Here is an 18,555-nt window from a genome sequence, read left to right as displayed (position 1 = left end):
AATGTAGACTGTATCCCCATCTCATGTTTACTACATTGATGTATTGATAAACAAATTGTTTTTTTCTCTTCATCAATAAAATTACTTGATTGTGCAAACTCCAGCATTCAAATTGACAGTTCTAATATCAGGCAATCCATTCTATGTAAATTTATTGCTGTTGAACTGTTTCATTCCCACTTCACTGCCTTTCTGTAAAGTTTAGGAAAAATATGCCTACAACTCTACCCTTGACAGGCCTATATTGGTTAATCCACTCACTGCCTCTTCAGTGCCAACCAACCTATGTTAATGACTTTTCTGTTGAACTGTATGGTTTTGTGCCAAGTTTAGCCAATAAATGCCTACAATACCCTTGGCTGATAGGTCTAGGCTAGCCACTTCCTAAAGCACTTCTTAAATTAGGGGATAGGTCACTTTCTTGCTTACTGTACACCTGGTATTACTGCCTAGTCCAATTCTACAAAAATAATTCCTCTGGGATTAGTCTAACCCACCATATTTACTCAGCAAAATTCTGAAGATAAATAAAGCTGGAAGTCAAGTCCACATGTCTCTTGGTCTAGGCCAACTTACACCACACTCAAACCAGTGTTCTACATCCTCTAACATTTAAATAATGTCATCAACCATTATCATTCGTTGTACTTCTGGAGCTTAAGTCTAGGCACAATGTTCATAGATTGTAGTTCTTGGAAGAGTAGTTTGCAGGCGTAGGGAATGTGCAGCGAAGACACGTTGCGTGATGATTTACAATAGTGACACCTGTAGGAAGGTGAAAAAAAAAAATACTGCTGAACCCCAAAGTCCTGTCCAAACTTCCATGTTGGTTTGAACAAGTAGCATATATCTACAATTACATTATATATATTTGATCTGTTCAGTGTTCAGGGCAATTCAAGGGGGGGGGGGGGTACACAGGTATAAGGCCCTCAAAAAAGAGGAAATAAGAGAGAAGCAAAAAAGCGGGGTACACAGTACTCCAAAACTAAGTTTTTTTTATTTAAATTCCATATACCAGTCTGTGGTCAAGCATTTTTTAGCAATTGAAATTCCAAGCACAGACCCCACCTATGTGCAGAGCCCATCACATGCCCCTACCAAGATTTTTCTCTGGATCTACTCCTGGTGTTTCTGTGGTTATTTGACTTAAATTGAGAAATGTCTAGAAGAAAAAAATCATGGATACATTTTAATAAGAAGTTTAAGTTCAAATTTGTGTTTGAGTGACCAGAGATTACAGTAGTTCCAATGAAACTAAGCTACTTGTGGGTGTTGGGTAGACATGTTTAACATGCATTGGTCAATCTATGCCTAAACCTGCATAAGGCATTGAATATGTCCATTCTGAGCTTCTATACTGCTATAACTAGTTCTGAATAAATTTGAATAAATAATCTTACCATCCTGAGTAGCCTAGGAGACCACATGTTCCGCAAACATCAACCTCAAACTTATCACTTGATATCATGAGACGCTCTAGAAGCAACATGCTGGCTCCATAGCCAATCAAACAATCTCTCTCCATCTCTCCTAGACGGAGACCGCCGTCCCTATAAAGAGAAAATTAAACAAATAAGTAACTAATTATGAGTAATATAATTATTACAAATATTGTATTCAATTATTAAATGCAGTTTAGATTTATTGTACTAGAACTACAGAAAAAAAAAATAATGGTTGTATAATTATGATGTTTATGAACAAACAGTTTAATGGATGTGCAAATATAATATAGACTCTATCTTATTTATCACATAATCACTATCTGAAGGGGCACCCTATAAGTCTGGCAAGCCTCCAACTAGCTAGGCCTGACTTCAAGTACCTTGATCTGCCTTCTGTTGGCTGTCTTGTCAACACAGCTCTGGGGCCTTTAGCCCTGGCATGCATTTTGTCCAATACCATGTGTTTCAGTTTCTGGTAGTAAACTGGACCAAAGTAGATATAGGCACTTAATGCTTCACTGAAAGAAACAAATACATCTGTGGTATACATGAAAAATGATATACAAATGAATTGACAAAATGATACTTTGGTGCACCATGATGAATATAATAAATGTTATTATTATGATTATGATTATTATTATAAATATTATTTTTATGATTATGATTAAAATTCTTACCCTGTTATGCCACTGGTCAGGTAGTCCTTGCCAAGGTAGTTGTAACCATGGCGAATTAGGATTTGACAGACATCCTTAACTTGATCGCCTCCAAATGCTAGGAAACAGCAAAAAAAAAACAAAAAAAAAAACATTGTGCATAAAAACAGGAATTAAAAAGTACAAAAAAAAAAAGAAAATAAAAAAAAAAAAAAAAAAAAAAAAAAAAAACAAGAATAAAAAAGGCAACACTCTGAGATAAGTAAAACTTACCTGTTCCATAATGGAATTTCCCATCTAGTACTCCTGCTTTACCTGCAAGCAGCTCCATGAGTTTACCGACTGTCATACGCGATGGGAAACCGTGTGGGTTCATGATGATATCTGGGCACACACCCTGATCATTAAATGGCATATCCTCTTGCTGTACAATAAGTCCACAAACTCTACAACACGAACAATGTATGTGACCATCAATTATAAAACTAGTGTCACTCACTAGTGACATAATAAAATACAAAATAGGTTGGAACATGAATTTTGGGTTTGGAAAATTTGAAGTAGTTCAATATCTATATTATTAGTGATTTAGTACTTTATTTACTTATTTCACCCAAATTCCATTATTGTACATGTTTTTTATATTAAAAAATGGATTACGTACCCTTTCTGACCATGCCTGCTACTGAACTTGTCACCAAGTTCAGGTCTTCTTGTTTGTCTCAATAGAACTTTGATTAAGAAGGCTTCATCTGGATTTGAGCTGATCATCACTTTCTCAATGTAAGAATCTACTGGGCCTTTATACCTAACAGCAAAGAGAACGTCCGATCAGTTAGTGTTAACCGCTAGTGGTATCCGGATACCGCTAACAGTTAACAAGCGCTATCGGTTAGCAAGCTGAGGGTGTTTCTATCATCAACCAATCACACATACGCGTTTACAATTTCCAGTTTCTTATTGGCCAGTGATTCGATCATCATATTGTTGGTATCCGGATCGGGGTTTTCTTGCATGGACGCATGGCAGCTAACGGTTAGTAGGATCCAGATCCTGCTAACCGTTAGCTGCCGTTTGAGAACATAGCCATAGTTAACTTACATACTGATACACACGACAATACTCACCACAATATTATAATGAGATACATGTCACTGACTTACGTTATTGGAACATCCTGGTAGTCAGTTTGCTTCTGTTCTCTCTCTGCTCCTGGTGTAACAAGAGTAGAATTGGTGACCTTTGGCACAGACTTGTTGAGTAAGACTTGTCTGTTTGTCACTCTTTCACCTAGTTAAAAAAAAAAAAAGTGATAACATTAGGTTAAATTATCTGCAACAGAATAAACGTTAATTGTACTGGTTATATACCAAAAAACCTATAAAAATAAAAATATTTATAATATAAAAAAAAATCAAAAATAATATGGAGTGATTTGAGTTATGGTTGTATTTCATCATCCCAACTTTGAGGTAGGAGGTTCGAATCCCATACTGTGGGTATATTGTGGGATGTTGCAGTATATTGTGGAAGCGGTTTGGTGTAGCGGGAACGGTTTAGTTTCCCAACTTCGAGGTCGGGGTTTCAATCCCTCACTGTGAATTTCGCTTGTGTCCTTGAGCAAGGCACATTTTCTGCAATGCTTCTCTTTACCCAGGAGTATGGGTACCTGGTGGGGTTGCTTGCTGTGCCAATATTTATTTATTTATTTTTTTTTTAACCATAATTTGAGTGGGCAACCCTTACTGAACACGTCTGATGTTCCGGGGCCCACTTAATATATGGCAGCAACACTTAAGCATGTGGACCTATTGATCAGGGACAACAAAGCGCTTTGTAACCCTAAGGAACAGGTGCTACACAAATACTAAAATAACAATAACAATATATTAGTTTAGGTGCAGTGATTTGCAAGAATCACCAGGAAATCTCCCCAGGAAGCAGAACAGCTGCATGATGTACATGTTTGTAAAGAGCTATACATATATATAAATTACCCAGCATTATTATACTCATAATAATTATTAGATATCTTCCTAACCTGGTGAACATATGCCATCGGCATCCAGGATATCGTGTCTCCATAGTGGTTTGCGTGTATTTGGATCCAGCAGAGGTCCCAGCATCCGGTCAAAGGTCTGGTTTGCATAGCGTTTTAATGTACACTTTTGGTTCCTGTACACCAAGCATCTTCCAAATCCTGCGAAAAATAATGCTTTGCAAGTTACTGTATATTCAATTGTAGGCCTATACTGTAATACTGCTTGACAAGTCAGAAACAATTCATATACTTAAAATTGGTCTGACCCCCTGTGGAAGTGGTAGAATCCACAGTAAGCCCCATTTCAGGTAATGAATGGGGCAGTAAACTGGGAGACAAATTCCTTCACTTTACTGTATCCTGTGTAAGCTTTTGTCTTTGTGTATTGGGTTTAGTGACAAGCTCTTGTTGCTAAGTAACAGATGTCCACTAATTTAGACTGCAAGAACACATTTCTTCTTATATTGTTTTCTTCGCACAATTTTGGAAAATATTATATTACGTACTCTTTCCTATAATGTATCAACCAACAAAAAGAACAGTAAATTCTATAGAAGACTTATATACAGTGTAGTTATACCTCTGTCAACAGATGCCTTGTTGAGGATAAGGGCATCTTCTATATCATATCCACTGTAACTCATAACAGCAACACAAGCATTCTGCCCAGCTGGTATCTTATCAAAATTGATAAGATCAATTGTCTGAAATTAGCAAAACAATTTGAATCTTCATGACATTTATCTTATAATCAATTTTAAGGCAAGAGCTATGAATGAAATGTATTATTAGTTATAATGATAATTATTATGTTTGATAGAATCATATTTAAACAATAATTAATAATCCACAAGCCTTGTGCAATATTCAACAAATTTAACACCTCTATATTTTGATAAAATCTTTGTATGGAATTTAAAAATTTCCTGTTTATTTCAATTTTATTGATTTTTGTAATCAACCATTACAAATTTAAATTTTACTGTTACTGTTTAGTTTTAGGTTTATTTCACAGTTGGACTTTGTATTTGCTCTTTATATGTATGTTTTTTCGGTATTGACATTTTATTGCCAATATTGTGACATTGCACTGCAAAAACAAGGATAAAAAATTAATTAATATCAATTATAAATTTATATTGCCCATTTTTTTACATTAGGTCATTTAAATTTCAATGTTTATCTTAATCAAACAGAAAATTTCAGCATTTGAATGCTTTCTGTTTATTTTACTTGAACAAATATACATTTGGTATGGTATTAATTAGAGTGTTCAGAGTACAGTATGTAAACTCACTCTAGATTTCACTAGCGGTGGTTGTGGATATGCTAGCAAGTACATCAAGGTATCAATGCGATTTCTCTGGTTGTAACCAATCGTTCCTGTACAAGAGCAAGTATAATTCTTATTACAAATTAAATAAAAACATATTTTAAATTTCAGTACTACTATTATCATGGACCTATTAACAAGGTCTTATTAATAGGTCCATGCTATTATTTTTATGTAAGTTATATATTGTAGTTTAAATAAACACATACTGTATATAATAATTTAATAATTCTGAATTTTTAAAATATATTTAATATTTATAATTCATATCTTCATAGTTTTAAGTGTTTATTATTATGTTCATTTTGATGTTATTTATGTATTGTGGTTAAAGTAAATAAACAAATAAATAATTTAATAACTTCTCTTTTCATAATATACTTAATAATATGTATAACTCTCTTTCTGCAATTTCTGTTTGATTTTAATCAATTCTGTGCAATTTTAGTGTCATATTTATTTATTGTAGATAAAATAAACAAATAATTAATAATTCAATAACTTCTCTTTTTTATAATATCCAATGTTTTTATATATATTTTTAATGTTTTTTACATGTATTAGTTTAATCAAATAAATCAAATAATTTAATAATTTTCTTGTAATAATTTTAAAATATGTATTCTATAATGTTCAATGTATTTATGTCTTTGTTTCTATACATTTTTGTGTAGTTTTCTGTATCTTATATTGTGGAATTTTCCAAATCTCTTTTTTTGTTTGATGTGATGTTAATTTGTTCAAGGGGGAATATAGATAGAGGTGCTTGACACCTGTTCATCCCTTCCTTTTTGCTGCTCTTTCTGTCTTGTTACCCTGTTACTTTTGCTCGTTGTATATGCAGTGATGAAGCTTAATAAATAAAACATAAATAAATAAATATTATATACACTATCAAAATGTATGTCAAATGATCAAGAAGAAATAAAGGTAGTATCTGTTCATCCCAATTGATTTTAAACTTCCATTTTCATCATCATCATTATCCTAATCATCTTTATCACTATCATTCCTATCAGAATCACAATCACCACTGCCAAAAGCACCACTAGCATTACCACTGCCACCTCATCATCCATTATCACCACTACCACCACCATTATCCTCACCACCATAACCATAAAACCACAACCACTAAATTACCGCCTAAATCAAGTACATACCCATTGCTTGTTTTCCCATAGCACATTGGTAGGTGTTTCTTGGTGATTGGTTGTGGTGAGGGTAGGGAATAAGGCCAGCACACACTCCAAGTATTGTAAATGGCTCTATCTCTAAATGTGTAGTTTCACTGGAAAATATTTTAAAAAAAAGTCTAAAACATTGAATAAAAATCACATATGAATATTCAAATCATAAGAAAATTACAAATAATTATTTTGCATGGTATACCAGAATAACTGGTTTAAGAAGAGGGCTTTTTCTTGCATGAAATGCTTGAAGCTAGGTTTCCATAAAATCACTACACAGTCGCTACAGCGTTTTCACTGCAAGCATTGCACTTCGTAGTTGTCCCCAATTCAATAGGGAATGCTCTGATTCAACTGACCAATCCGCATGGCCAAAGGAGTCGGTGATATATTGTTATGGAAACCAGGCTTTAGGGAATTATTTATTTTATTGCAGAGGAGAAATTGGTGGTTGTTCTCTCTTTCATTAATTCAATTTATTGTATCATGGGGAGTTATTTTCTTTGACTCAGATAAAACAAAATATTTTAATTCATTTGCTTTGTTTATAGTACCTTTGAAAAAAATGTTTTATGAAATGTATTTTCTCCGCCTATATTATAATTTTACTGTATACATTTTTCTACAGTAAATTCACATGGTGCTCACTACAAGACAACAGTTGAATTACAAAATGTGTTAGTCAATCAAGATGCATAATTAATGATTTTCATATTTATCAATTATATTCACAGAATTATTAACACAGACAATGGCTGAGCATAGATTGAATCAGTTTTTAGATGATCTTGACCAAAAAATCTTGGAATGTATGATATGTTTCAGAAGACTGCAAGAACCAAAGTCTCTGAACTGCCTCCACAGCTTCTGTAAGGCGTGTCTGCAGGACTGGATAAATGCCAAGGGAACCCTAAGCTGTCCAACCTGCTTGAAATCTTACCCAATTCCAGAGGGCGGGCTCCAGAACTTACCTCCAAACACATTCCTCAATAACTTATTGGAGATCGTTGAACAAGTTGAGAATGGAGAACATGAGTGTATTTGTGGGAAAGGTGAAAAGACAAAGTACTATTGTCAGGATTGTAGGGAGTATTTATGCCCTTCCTGTAGAGACTACCATGTTAAATTCAGAGGATTCACAAACCATCAACTGCATCTGAAGCAAGACATATTGCAAATGAGTCCACAGCAGCTTGCAGCCCTCCATCCCCCTCTCTGTTCACAGCACAATGAACGTTTGAAGTTCTTTTGCAAAGGTTGTAATATACCGATCTGCATGCATTGTGCCATTACTGAACACAATGTAGCTGACGGAAATCATAAACCGGTGGATATTTCCGAATTATTCAATGAATTTCGAGAAATTTCAGATAAACTGAAGAAAGATGCAAGTGTCTACAAGGACAATATACAAGACGGCCTAACAAAGGTTCTTCAAAATGCTTCAAACTTGGACAAATCTAAAGACACCTGTTCAAGAGATATTGAAAACTGTGTCAAAGCAATCATCAAAAGAAGCAAGGATAAAGAAAAGGAATTGAAAAATGAAATGGAGAAAATATATGAAGAGAAAAAAAAAGTAACTGAAACTCAGACTCATGAATTGAGGGCAATTATTTCTGATGTAAATACTAAGCTGAATTTACTTGATCAGTTATTAAAGAGTGATGAAGCCATGGCAATGGAATCAAGTGTTAAGGTTACAAAAGCCTTGAAGGAACGGATCAATGAATTGCCAAAATTAGAGCCAATTGATGATGGAGAAATTCACTTTATTGGCAACAAACCAAATATTAAATTATTACAGAAAAATGAGATTGGTATTGTTGCTGCTGCGCCTCGTTAATTGTTATGTCATCTTCACATTTATGTATGCCAGAGACATGGACCTTGCCTGCCAAAATAGAAGACATTTTGAAATGTGGATTATGAAAATATCGTGGACTTGTGGAATGACATATGAAGAAGTGTTGGAAATGGCAAACACCAGAAGATGTCTACCTAAAGAAATTAAAAAGAGAAAACTAAAATTCTTTGGACATATTATTAGAAGGGAGGGCATGCAAAAACAGCTCCTAGAAGGGAAAGTAAATGGAAAAAGGATGCGAGGCAGACCATGCAAGAAATGCTCTGAGAACATTCAAGAATGGACTGGGATGATATATCAAGCTTGTAGCAGGATGTTTAAAGACAGAAAAGAATGGAGAAACATTGCCACCGACCTCCTAAAAGGAGACGGTACATGAAATAACTAACTATTTTTGCTACTGATGATAGAATACCAATAAAACTGACTGAGATTTAATACAGTCGAGATTTAATACAGTAATTGTAGAAACATAAAATAATATACTGCAAATATGATTATATGAAATGAGTCATAAGTAATATGTAACAAATTGAATAAAAGGTCTTCAACCTAATGTAATAATGCACAAGAAATATAATCTTGACATCAGCAATACTTGGTATCATTCGATAGGTTCAGACTCGGATATTTCATAGTTTGATTAGTTTAATGTTTTATCAAAATTAATATACTCGGATAATTTGTGGTTTCAGTGCTAGTTGCTTTAAAATTACCTGTTGTTAGCTAAGTTTTAATATAAAACGAACAAAGTAGACAAACTTAGAAAAATTCCATATGCATTTATTACTACAAGTTTGTTTTGTATGGACAGCTGTTAAAAGCTGCCCACACTCATCAGGTACAAATACATAGTGAGTAGTCAGTACAAGGATTACATTTATGCTAAGAGATATGGGGAAAATACGTTGCTATGGTTCCTACCATTGTCAAACTGAGGTGTTAATATTGCTTAGTTGTTACACAATAGATGCTTTTTTCTGTGTCTACATGAAGTTACCAATTCATTTCTGTTATTTAATGTGCATAATTTTGGTTTACAAATTATGAGTGTGGGCAGCTTTTAACAGCTGTCCATACGAAACAAACTTGTAGTAATAAATGCATATGGAATTTTTCAAAGTTTGTCTACTTTGTTCGTTTTATTTTGCTCCCAACCGGTTGAGCCCTCTCACGCTTGATGACTTACAAAAAGATCACCTTGATTAAGTTTTAATATAAATAGTAAGTTTGTAATTGTTGTTTTGTCATATATAGTTTTACTAGCAGTTCAGTATGTGTAAGATGCAACCATATGGAAGAATAACTTGTAGAAGCGGTTGGAGTATTGGTTGTGGCTTGGACTCCCAACCTTGAGGCCAGGGGTTCAAAACTCTCACTGAGCAAGTTGCTTGTGTCCTTAGGCAAGGCAGTTTATCTACATTTGACTCTCTCTACCCAGGAGAATAAATGGGTACCTAGTAGAATGTTGTGGCATTGAATGTACTAGTTTAATGCGCTAAGTACAAGCGCACGACTAGGTTTACTCCCCAGGAAGCAGAGAAGGTTGCACTTTGTGCTGGTTTGCCACCATATGTTATCCAGTGACAAGGAGTAATAACGCTCAGCGCCTTTGATTTTAAATTGGCGTTATATAAATATTTGGCATTATTATTATGGCTTGTAAAAGTACCGAATGTAAAGATATGTTTCAATGTACCATCATTGTTAATAAATTATTTAATAATTTGCATACCTTGTGATTTGCTTTTCATACAGTGCAATCTCGCTGTCACTTTCCTCATTCACATCCAGGTACTCAACCAGGCCTTCTCTCAGGAAATCATCAAAGCTCCGTATGCCTTGAGTTAGCTCCTTAATATGCTCTTCTGTTACTAGTGGCTGGCCTTTGTTTACTATAATATATGGCCTGCAAAAATACAAACAGACAAATATGGTATGATTTCTATGTTTTGCTTTATATCATTAGCTGTACGTGTAAGTGAATGTTTATCATAAATTATTTCAAAACAATCATTTCATACAATTTGGCTTGTGAGTGTCTTTGCAATATTAGATAAAAATATAGCTAATGAGAATAAAACTGAAAATAAATGAAAGCAAAGATTTGAACAGCTTGTGGGAAAACAAAGAGTAGGAATATCACTAAAATTGAAGGAAGCTACCAACCAGCCAATGTGGAGACGGTATATTTAAGTTCTAAGTCATTATGTGCAAGGAGGATACATAGATAGCAAATTAATTAAAGTCAAAAGCTTCGTACCTACAAACACGTCCACCATCTGAAGCTATATTCACACACTGCTGAGCATGGTTTGGGCAGATTGAGATGAACTCGTTGATAAATCCTGCCCTCCTCATTAGACGAAAAGTCTGGATCAACCTTGTATACTTTGTAATTGCCCCTAAAATATTACCTGGAAGAAAATCAAGAAGGAAATAGATATGAATAAAATTGTGCATACAAGGCCTACCTAAAATGCCTAAGATGTCCATACTTCACTCCCATGGCCTTCTGTTAAAACCCAGTGGTGATGTTCAGGGGCAAGAGGACTTAAGATCCTCCCACACCAGAATAGATATTTTTTGTGGGCATAATATGTTCTAAAAAATGTCTCAGAACAAATTGAAATGGCCAAACTTCTCAGTTTTTCTTAGCCCCCAAACCTAGATGTTCACCAGGAATCTTTCAAAACCATATTGGACAGCTAAGCCCCACTTCATACACTTTTTGTGTAATCATTAAACATAAAAAGTCTGTAGTACCATTGACACCTACCATTAAGAAACACTATGTACATTCCAGATGAGCTGAGTTCTTCTCCAGACATCAAATTTATGTCTTCCACTCCAAGATTGAAAGCCAGCCGGACGATTGGTCCCTCCTCAATGTCGGTGGTAATGTGTGTCATTAAAGCAAGGTTCTTTACCAATCCACAGGCCTATAAAATTGACCAAGTCCAACCAACACAGAGATTAAAGTTGGGTAACACTGATAACAATAATAACAACAATAATTTTAGTATCAACTTATTACTTACAAGATGACAGATGAAATAACAGAATATTTAAAATTACAAGTACATAAAGAGATAGCTACCTCTCCTTCCGGCGTATCTGAGGGGCATAACATTCCCCACTGTGAGGGCTGCAAAGAACGTGGTCCACTAACTTTCCTGGTCTTTTCAAACTGATATAAGAGGAAAAAATCAATTGTTATACCAGAAGTTTAAATAGTAACTAAACATGACAATTATCCAAAAAAAATTGTAAATTATATAAAAGTATTAAAATACACACCAATCTTAGAATTTCCCCTCTATATTCTTATACTTTTTGCTTGAAACACAAAGGAAAACTGTATGATTTACTAATGTATTGTATATTTACCTGACTAGAAATTCTTGTCATCATTCCTAGGCAGGATATATATGAAAGTCGTGATAGCACCTGAGTCACACCAGCTCTTTCCATTTTAAATCTTTTTACTGTCCAATTACCCTGAAAATACAAAACAAAGAAATGAATCACAGTTTATTAATTGCCTTGACCTTTGACTCAGACATGCGCAGTTGAAATTACAAGATGTAATATTTTCAAATTAGTAAGCACAAATGAGATGAGATTGGAGTTGATCCTATAAAAGAGCGGATCCTTGATTGAGCATAATCTTACCGTTGATATGGCATTGACTAAGCCATTGGTTATCTGGTCCTGCCTCATATGTTTTACTACATCAAACTGCGCTGCCCTCGGTTTTGGAATTGTTTGGTCTGCTATCTTCTTTAATTCATCGTTGAACTTCTTGAATAGATCTTCGAATAATAAAGCTAGAAGCTGCCAAATATATTTAATATTCATTCATTATCAAAATATAATTATCTATTGAAGGTTCAATTTTGTAGGAGAAACTTAATGAAAATGCTCAAAATACATAATAATACATATAATAATATAAAAATATAAATACAAAATATGAAATTTTATGAATATTTAATATAAAAGCATTAAATGTAAATGTAAGGAATATCCATTACAATGTAAAACATGAACTTTAATGATCACTTCAATAATACATACCTGTCCTGCCAACTCCAACCTCTTGTTACCATAGTAATCTCGGTCATCGACTCTCTTGTCACCCTCAGCCAAAATAACTCTTCTTACCATTAAGGCAATATAAAAACACTTTGTACGAAAATTGTACCTTACAACCTATAAGGTAAAGGTGTATTGTAAGTTTAAGTAGTAGAGATTTAATTTAGGCTTTAGAAAAATACATAAGCTCAGTATGATAGGATTGGAAGAACAAGCATTGTAACCACCAATCCACATCACTGAATGTGTAAAGCTACACAGAGGCTTTGGGACAAAAATAATACATGCTGATTCTTACTGGAACATGTGCTAAGATGGTGCCAGCCAGAATATCCCTTGCCTCGTCTAACTTGCTCTTCTGTGGACCGCCCCACATTCTACGCTGTCTTATCTTACTACCAATGTACTTCAAAGCCTGCAAGAGAAATTCAGGGAGTCTTCTTAATTATCTTGTGTACTGAAAGGCATGCAAGGGTTTAAAGGCCAGTGACCTGTGTACATCCATTACCTGCATTTGTGTTAGCACCTGTAGACGATGGCACTCTTCAATGCTGGAGGAAAATGCTGTAATTATGTTCTCTTCAGTTCCGATCATCTGAATAATTTCTTGATCGGATTCCACACCCATAGCCTTTAAGACCACTGCTACAGGTATGTCCTACAAAATAATGATAAAGATGAAATAAACAATTAATGCCAACAAAAACCAGTAATGCATTTGTAGAAATGTGGGCCATATAGGTATTTATGCTTTTTAACAGGAATTCTTCTTCTGCCTTTATCAGTTTTCTGCAAATGTCTGGTGGTGATTGGGCAGTACCAAACAATAACTATACAAGCAAGAAAAATAATATGATGATGGAAACTAAGGTTTCGTGGCTTTTACAGAACGTTAGGTTATAAAACTCAATAAAATTCATTATATGAATAAATACATGCCTCAATTTGAGATTATAAAAGTAGATGATACTGTTTGTTTTTATTGTTCCACCTTATTTAATGAAATTTATATAATTCCTACCTCTGTCATGGTGTTGTGTTTGATGTAGTATCTTCCTTTTTTAACGATCACACTTGTTCTACTCTTCCTTTCATGTGTTGAGCTGAAATTAAACAAAGTAAAGAAGGTTATTCATTTAGTACTTAAGTATCTCTCCTACTAAGGTTTCATTTCTCTACAAAGGACTGATATTTTGTGTTACCTTAGAAAACCATTCTGGAGGTGGGGGGGCATTTAGCTGAAAGGAATGTTATTATTATTAAAATGACTGATATTTACAGGATCTGAACTCAGGATGATCAGTTTGGAAAGCAAACATCTGAACCACCCATCTCCACTTATATATTTGAGCTAGTTGTCAGTTGTTTTACCTGGTTACAGTGCAAGAAACTACATCTTTCCTGTCTGATTCAACGATCATTCGATTCTTGGACAACTGCTCCTGAATCAGGATCACCTTCTCGACTCCTTTTACTACAAAGTAACCACCGGGGTCTAATGGGCACTCATTCAGCTTTGCCAGCTCAGATTGGGTCTTTCCAGCTAGGATACAGTTTGAACTTCTCAACATAATAGGCATCCTACATAAAATCAAGACTTCCAATTATTAACGTGTCTCAATATGCATGCATCCACATATTTTATTTAAGAGTAACATTTCTGTCATGCCGAACTAGGCTAGGCCTACTGTATATATGCTGTATTTTCAAGAGGGTAGGCCGCATATCAATACAACAGGCCCGAATCCAGTAGGGGAGAGCGAGAGCACATGGAAGGGGTAACGTGCCGGCCCCTTTGCCACTATTTAAAAAAAATTTCAGTGCAAATATTATGTGCTACTCGCTTATTTATTCTGAAACTTTACTGTGGAGCATGGGTATAAGCTAGTCCTCAATAAATAAATGATTGGTAGAGTGTTTTGTCAAGTATATTAATAGCTTCAAAAAATCCTGCCGAAAGTTGATAGTCTGGACAAAGCAATGATGTTATAAAAATATCTTAAAGCTAACAGTAAAGATGTAGTACATACAGTATTAGAAATCAAAATTAATTTAGTCATATCATACCTGCCGATTGGTAGATTGTTACGAATGACCCTCTGCTGACCTCTGGTATATTCAATGTCCACTTTGATCTGAGCTGAGTAGGTCATGTCGCGAAGTCGACATTCGTGAGGAGAAGTTTCTCTTGTGATGCTGAATGTTTCTTCAACATCTGGCTTTCCAACATATATATTCAGGTACCTAAGGAGGATAGAAGAATCCAGAAATATCTTATCTTTTAATTATTGCCATTTTTCTTTGCAGTGAATCTTTCTACATCAAACTGATATTACAACTGAGTGTGAAACACTATTAGAACTAGAAATGGGATTTTTATTATATAGTGCAATAGCAAACATTAGATAATTCAGGTGTCTAAAATTAAAGAGGGTTCCAAATTCGCTAATCAAATGGTTCGCTGCATAAGTTTGAAAAAATGGGCGACTTGCCTACTTGCACCTAATTCTGAAACATGACAATAAGCCACTTTTACAACAACTTTTATAACAATGCAAGCTGGGGTATCTATGCATGGCCGGTTGAGAATGGAGAGCATGAGGTTGGAACTTCAGACCTTGAGGTCTGGAAATCAAACAGATCATGCTGCACCAATTAGTTAATCTCTGTAGTTAAATTTCTGTAGTTAAGTAGTTCTGTAGTTAAGACCTTTTTTCCCCTGAAAAGTTGCACCTCCTTACTTGAGGTAGCACTGCCAACTTAGCAGTGCACGGTAGGGGGAGCCATAGGCTTATCCTTGGTGGAAGCTACCGGAGCCGAGCAAACTGACGCCGAGGTACCTACGTGTACATGATAGTGATGGCGACGCTATCTCAAAATCGGGGGTCGCACTCCTCCCCCCACTTCGCGTTCTTTTGTCTTTGTTTCTTGTGGCTTCAAAAGCACCTTGAGACGGTTTTCTGTGGAAGGCGCTATATAAATACCATTGACCATCCGTCTACCCCATATATATATCTATGTTACCTATGTCAAATAAAGATTGAGTCCAACAACTGTCCATATTTGTGCATTTGGTTGATTGATAAATGTTTTGATTGATTGATTGATTGATTGATTGATGATTAAATGAACATACTTCATGTAGAAGTTGGGATCTGCATTGCTGACAACCTTCTCATTTGCCTTCATAATCTTCTTGATCTGTGAAGGGAAATATAGGATATTTAGCATGCAAGTTTTATATCCTTTATATTATGTTATATAGGGTCTCCTATTTAGGTAGCCTTTTAGTAAGTTATCCTATTTTTCATTTATGCACTGGGCTAAGGTTTGCAAGTAATAAATTAATAAACCATATACTTGGGTGCCTCGATTACTTCCCTGTGATTATCAAGAGTTGATTGCTACAATACTTACTTCTACATTTATGAAATAATTGAAGGAATCAATATGCTGCCGGACCAGACCTCTGACCTTTAAGAAAGCTGGCAGGAGTTTCCATTTTTCCTGTGGGGAATAAATCAACAGTATAATCAGGTAGAGAAATGTATTACTGATCTGGTTAAGAATTAAATCAATAGGTAATCTGGTATGATTAAAAAATAATATAATTTGGTAGGAATTAAATAAAACAAATATATAATGAATGCAAACTAAAAAAATTGATTTTAACTTGACTAACATTGAGTTAATTCAGAAAATAATTGGACATTCACATAGTACATTAAGTTGAAATTGTAAAAAAAATATATAAAAATCAATAATACATAATGTGACTTTCCAGAAAACTTTATAAAATGTTGAGGTTTGTTTCAGTTGGGTTTCCATAAGCTTAATAAATATTTCTATATACCTGTAGGCCTATGTTACCACTTCAAAAATATATTATATTAAAGAAAACCTAACATAATATAAAACAATCTTGAATATTATTTCCATGGAGCTTATATTACATACAGACATAAAGTGCAATTCTATAAACTATATTTTGAAAATGAATATGGATTTTACTGACACCCCAGTGAGATGACCCTATACAGGCTTATTAAAATGAATTCTGCATTATAATTTTTAGGAATTATCAGAGTTATATTAAATCTATGAGAAATATGAGCAAATTCATATTCATTTCAGCTGACCTGGACAGTATTGACAGGGGCAGCAAGTGTGTTCCTGTCAAAGTCTTCCTGAGTTTCATCTTCTGTAGCCATAGCAAATCTTGGGACTACTTAGCAAAAATCTACAAATGAAAAAGTAGTATTGTTTGTTTAGAAGAGCAGCTAAGCTCTCTTCAGAAAAGAGAAGAGGATTGTTTTTTGGTGTACCACTAATTAATGAACCTTTCTGAAAACTGACCAATCTGATTAGATCCAAGAATACTTATATTTTTTTTTTAAATAGTCATTTTGAGGGACCTTAGCAAGTATCGAAGTGGCGGGCCTTACCGGAAAGTCCATTCACCACCAGGACCCCACAAGAAGTAGGTCCTTGGAATTAGGGGTTATCGCTTTGTTTCACTAAATATACTCCTCCTAGTGTCTTATCCTATAATACTAAATATAAAATGCATTTAGAAACTAGGGCACATTTCCAGTAAAAAAAAAATCGCAAAACAATACTACACTATCACTATGAATATTCTTCTCATCTCCACCAAGAACAACTCAGATTTACATAAAATCGTCAGAACAATATCCACGATCCACGACTAGCCTATATATTGGCAGCATAGTCCTATGACCTAGATATCAGTCATTATCAACTTTACATTCAATTACACCTGTTTTCCAAGCAAAGTTTCATGTCATCTTTAGTTCATGTTTCTTGTGGGTAGAATGTTTTTGGCAGTGGAAGATATACAGTACATTACATTCATTACATAGAACATTATTTTTTGTGTGATGAATGTTGAGGGCGCAATTTAGTCCTAACCCAAGATAGTAGTAAATTCGAGCTTCAGAAAGTTCTTTCTTTTTTATTTTAGCACACCTAAAATTCACCAATGTTGCAGCCGATGGCATGTGAAGAAATATATAACTCTTAATATTTAGGTAATACATAGATGTTGACATTGTAGCGATAGTTTCCTGGCAGGATGGTGCAATATACGGAACGCCAGGCCTAGCTACGGTACACATGACACCGGCAGTGCGCGATGCATTCAAACCTCACCTGCAATGCTGGTCTATCCGTCCAACCGGGGCCTAGCCTAGCTATTCTTTCATAATTGTATAACATTTCTGCAGCCAAAAGTCTTTGTACAGAAACCCCTAATACAAAATGATACAGAAATTGTGTACCTTAGTTTTTCTTGTCATTTACTCTTTTTATTAGCAATAAACTGAGTTAAAACTCCCGGGCCCATGTGGTGTCCCGCGACGATACGATACGACCAGCCTGAATAATAACGACACGGCGGACGTATCGTATGGAACGCCGCATGAAACGCCAACACCACCATGACCATGAACACTGACTCTCTAATTGCAAGTACTGTACAGATGGTATAGTCTCTGTTGTTGACGGCAAGGCGCCACCAATAGTTGTGTTGGCAGTACAGTATGCCTACATACAGTGCCTACGATGACACCAGAAATTAGATCTAACTACATCATAGATTATATTATGGGGCAGCTGACTCTCAATGAGTTATAGTAAAATTTTGCTTAAGCTGCTCCTGACGATAATTTTTGTTGTACTGTACCTTTTGTAAATGTGTATTGGTCGAATAAATAAATGAAATGAAATTAAATATTGCCTACCTTTTATCACCTTCCAGAACAATTTTAATATATTATCAGGTTCAGTAATATATGAAAAAAAAATGCTCAAAAATTAAAAGGGCTAACCTAATTTGTTCCTGTAAAAAATAAACAGTGCATTTCGCTATTTAATATTTTAGATGCAACAAGAAAGTAA

General features: G+C 34.8%; 2 protein-coding genes across 2 annotated transcripts; one reads left to right on the top strand and one right to left on the bottom strand.

Annotated features, from left to right (window-relative positions):
- Nucleotides 1-3: 3 nt before the first annotated feature.
- LOC117117721 (DNA-directed RNA polymerase III subunit RPC2-like) lies at nt 4-18,087 on the bottom strand (the record flags this gene model as incomplete). Its single annotated transcript, XM_033262115.1, is given in 27 exon segments — nt 4-765; nt 1,404-1,553; nt 1,829-1,966; nt 2,129-2,225; nt 2,381-2,553; nt 2,772-2,915; nt 3,271-3,397; nt 4,149-4,307; nt 4,729-4,852; nt 5,446-5,531; nt 6,645-6,772; nt 10,274-10,447; nt 10,802-10,955; nt 11,318-11,480; nt 11,639-11,728; nt 11,929-12,039; nt 12,214-12,375; nt 12,619-12,753; nt 12,935-13,051; nt 13,145-13,294; nt 13,658-13,739; nt 14,008-14,217; nt 14,704-14,880; nt 15,773-15,837; nt 16,054-16,143; nt 16,776-16,876; nt 17,937-18,087. Coding segments are annotated over 26 exon segments (3,408 nt in total). The 5' UTR covers nt 16,848-16,876; nt 17,937-18,087.
- LOC117117722 (E3 ubiquitin-protein ligase TRIM71-like) lies at nt 6,783-8,701 on the top strand. Its single transcript, XM_033262116.1, has one exon. It carries the CDS (start codon nt 7,423-7,425, stop codon nt 8,515-8,517), a length of 1,095 nt encoding a protein of 364 aa, XP_033118007.1. The 5' UTR covers nt 6,783-7,422; the 3' UTR covers nt 8,518-8,701.
- Nucleotides 18,088-18,555: the final 468 nt, after the last annotated feature.

Source organism: Anneissia japonica, unplaced genomic scaffold (genome assembly GCF_011630105.1).
Source record: "Anneissia japonica isolate Jap-2015-1 unplaced genomic scaffold, ASM1163010v1 scaffold234_len1672027_cov178, whole genome shotgun sequence".
NCBI classification, from domain to species: Eukaryota; Metazoa; Echinodermata; class Crinoidea; order Comatulida; family Comatulidae; genus Anneissia; species Anneissia japonica.
This window is presented reverse-complemented; position numbering and strand designations above follow the sequence as displayed.

Coding starts and splice junctions, on each gene's coding strand:
- LOC117117722 (XM_033262116.1), top strand. CDS start 7,423: ATGGCTGAGCATAGATTGAATCAGTTTTTAGATGATCTTGACCAAAAA.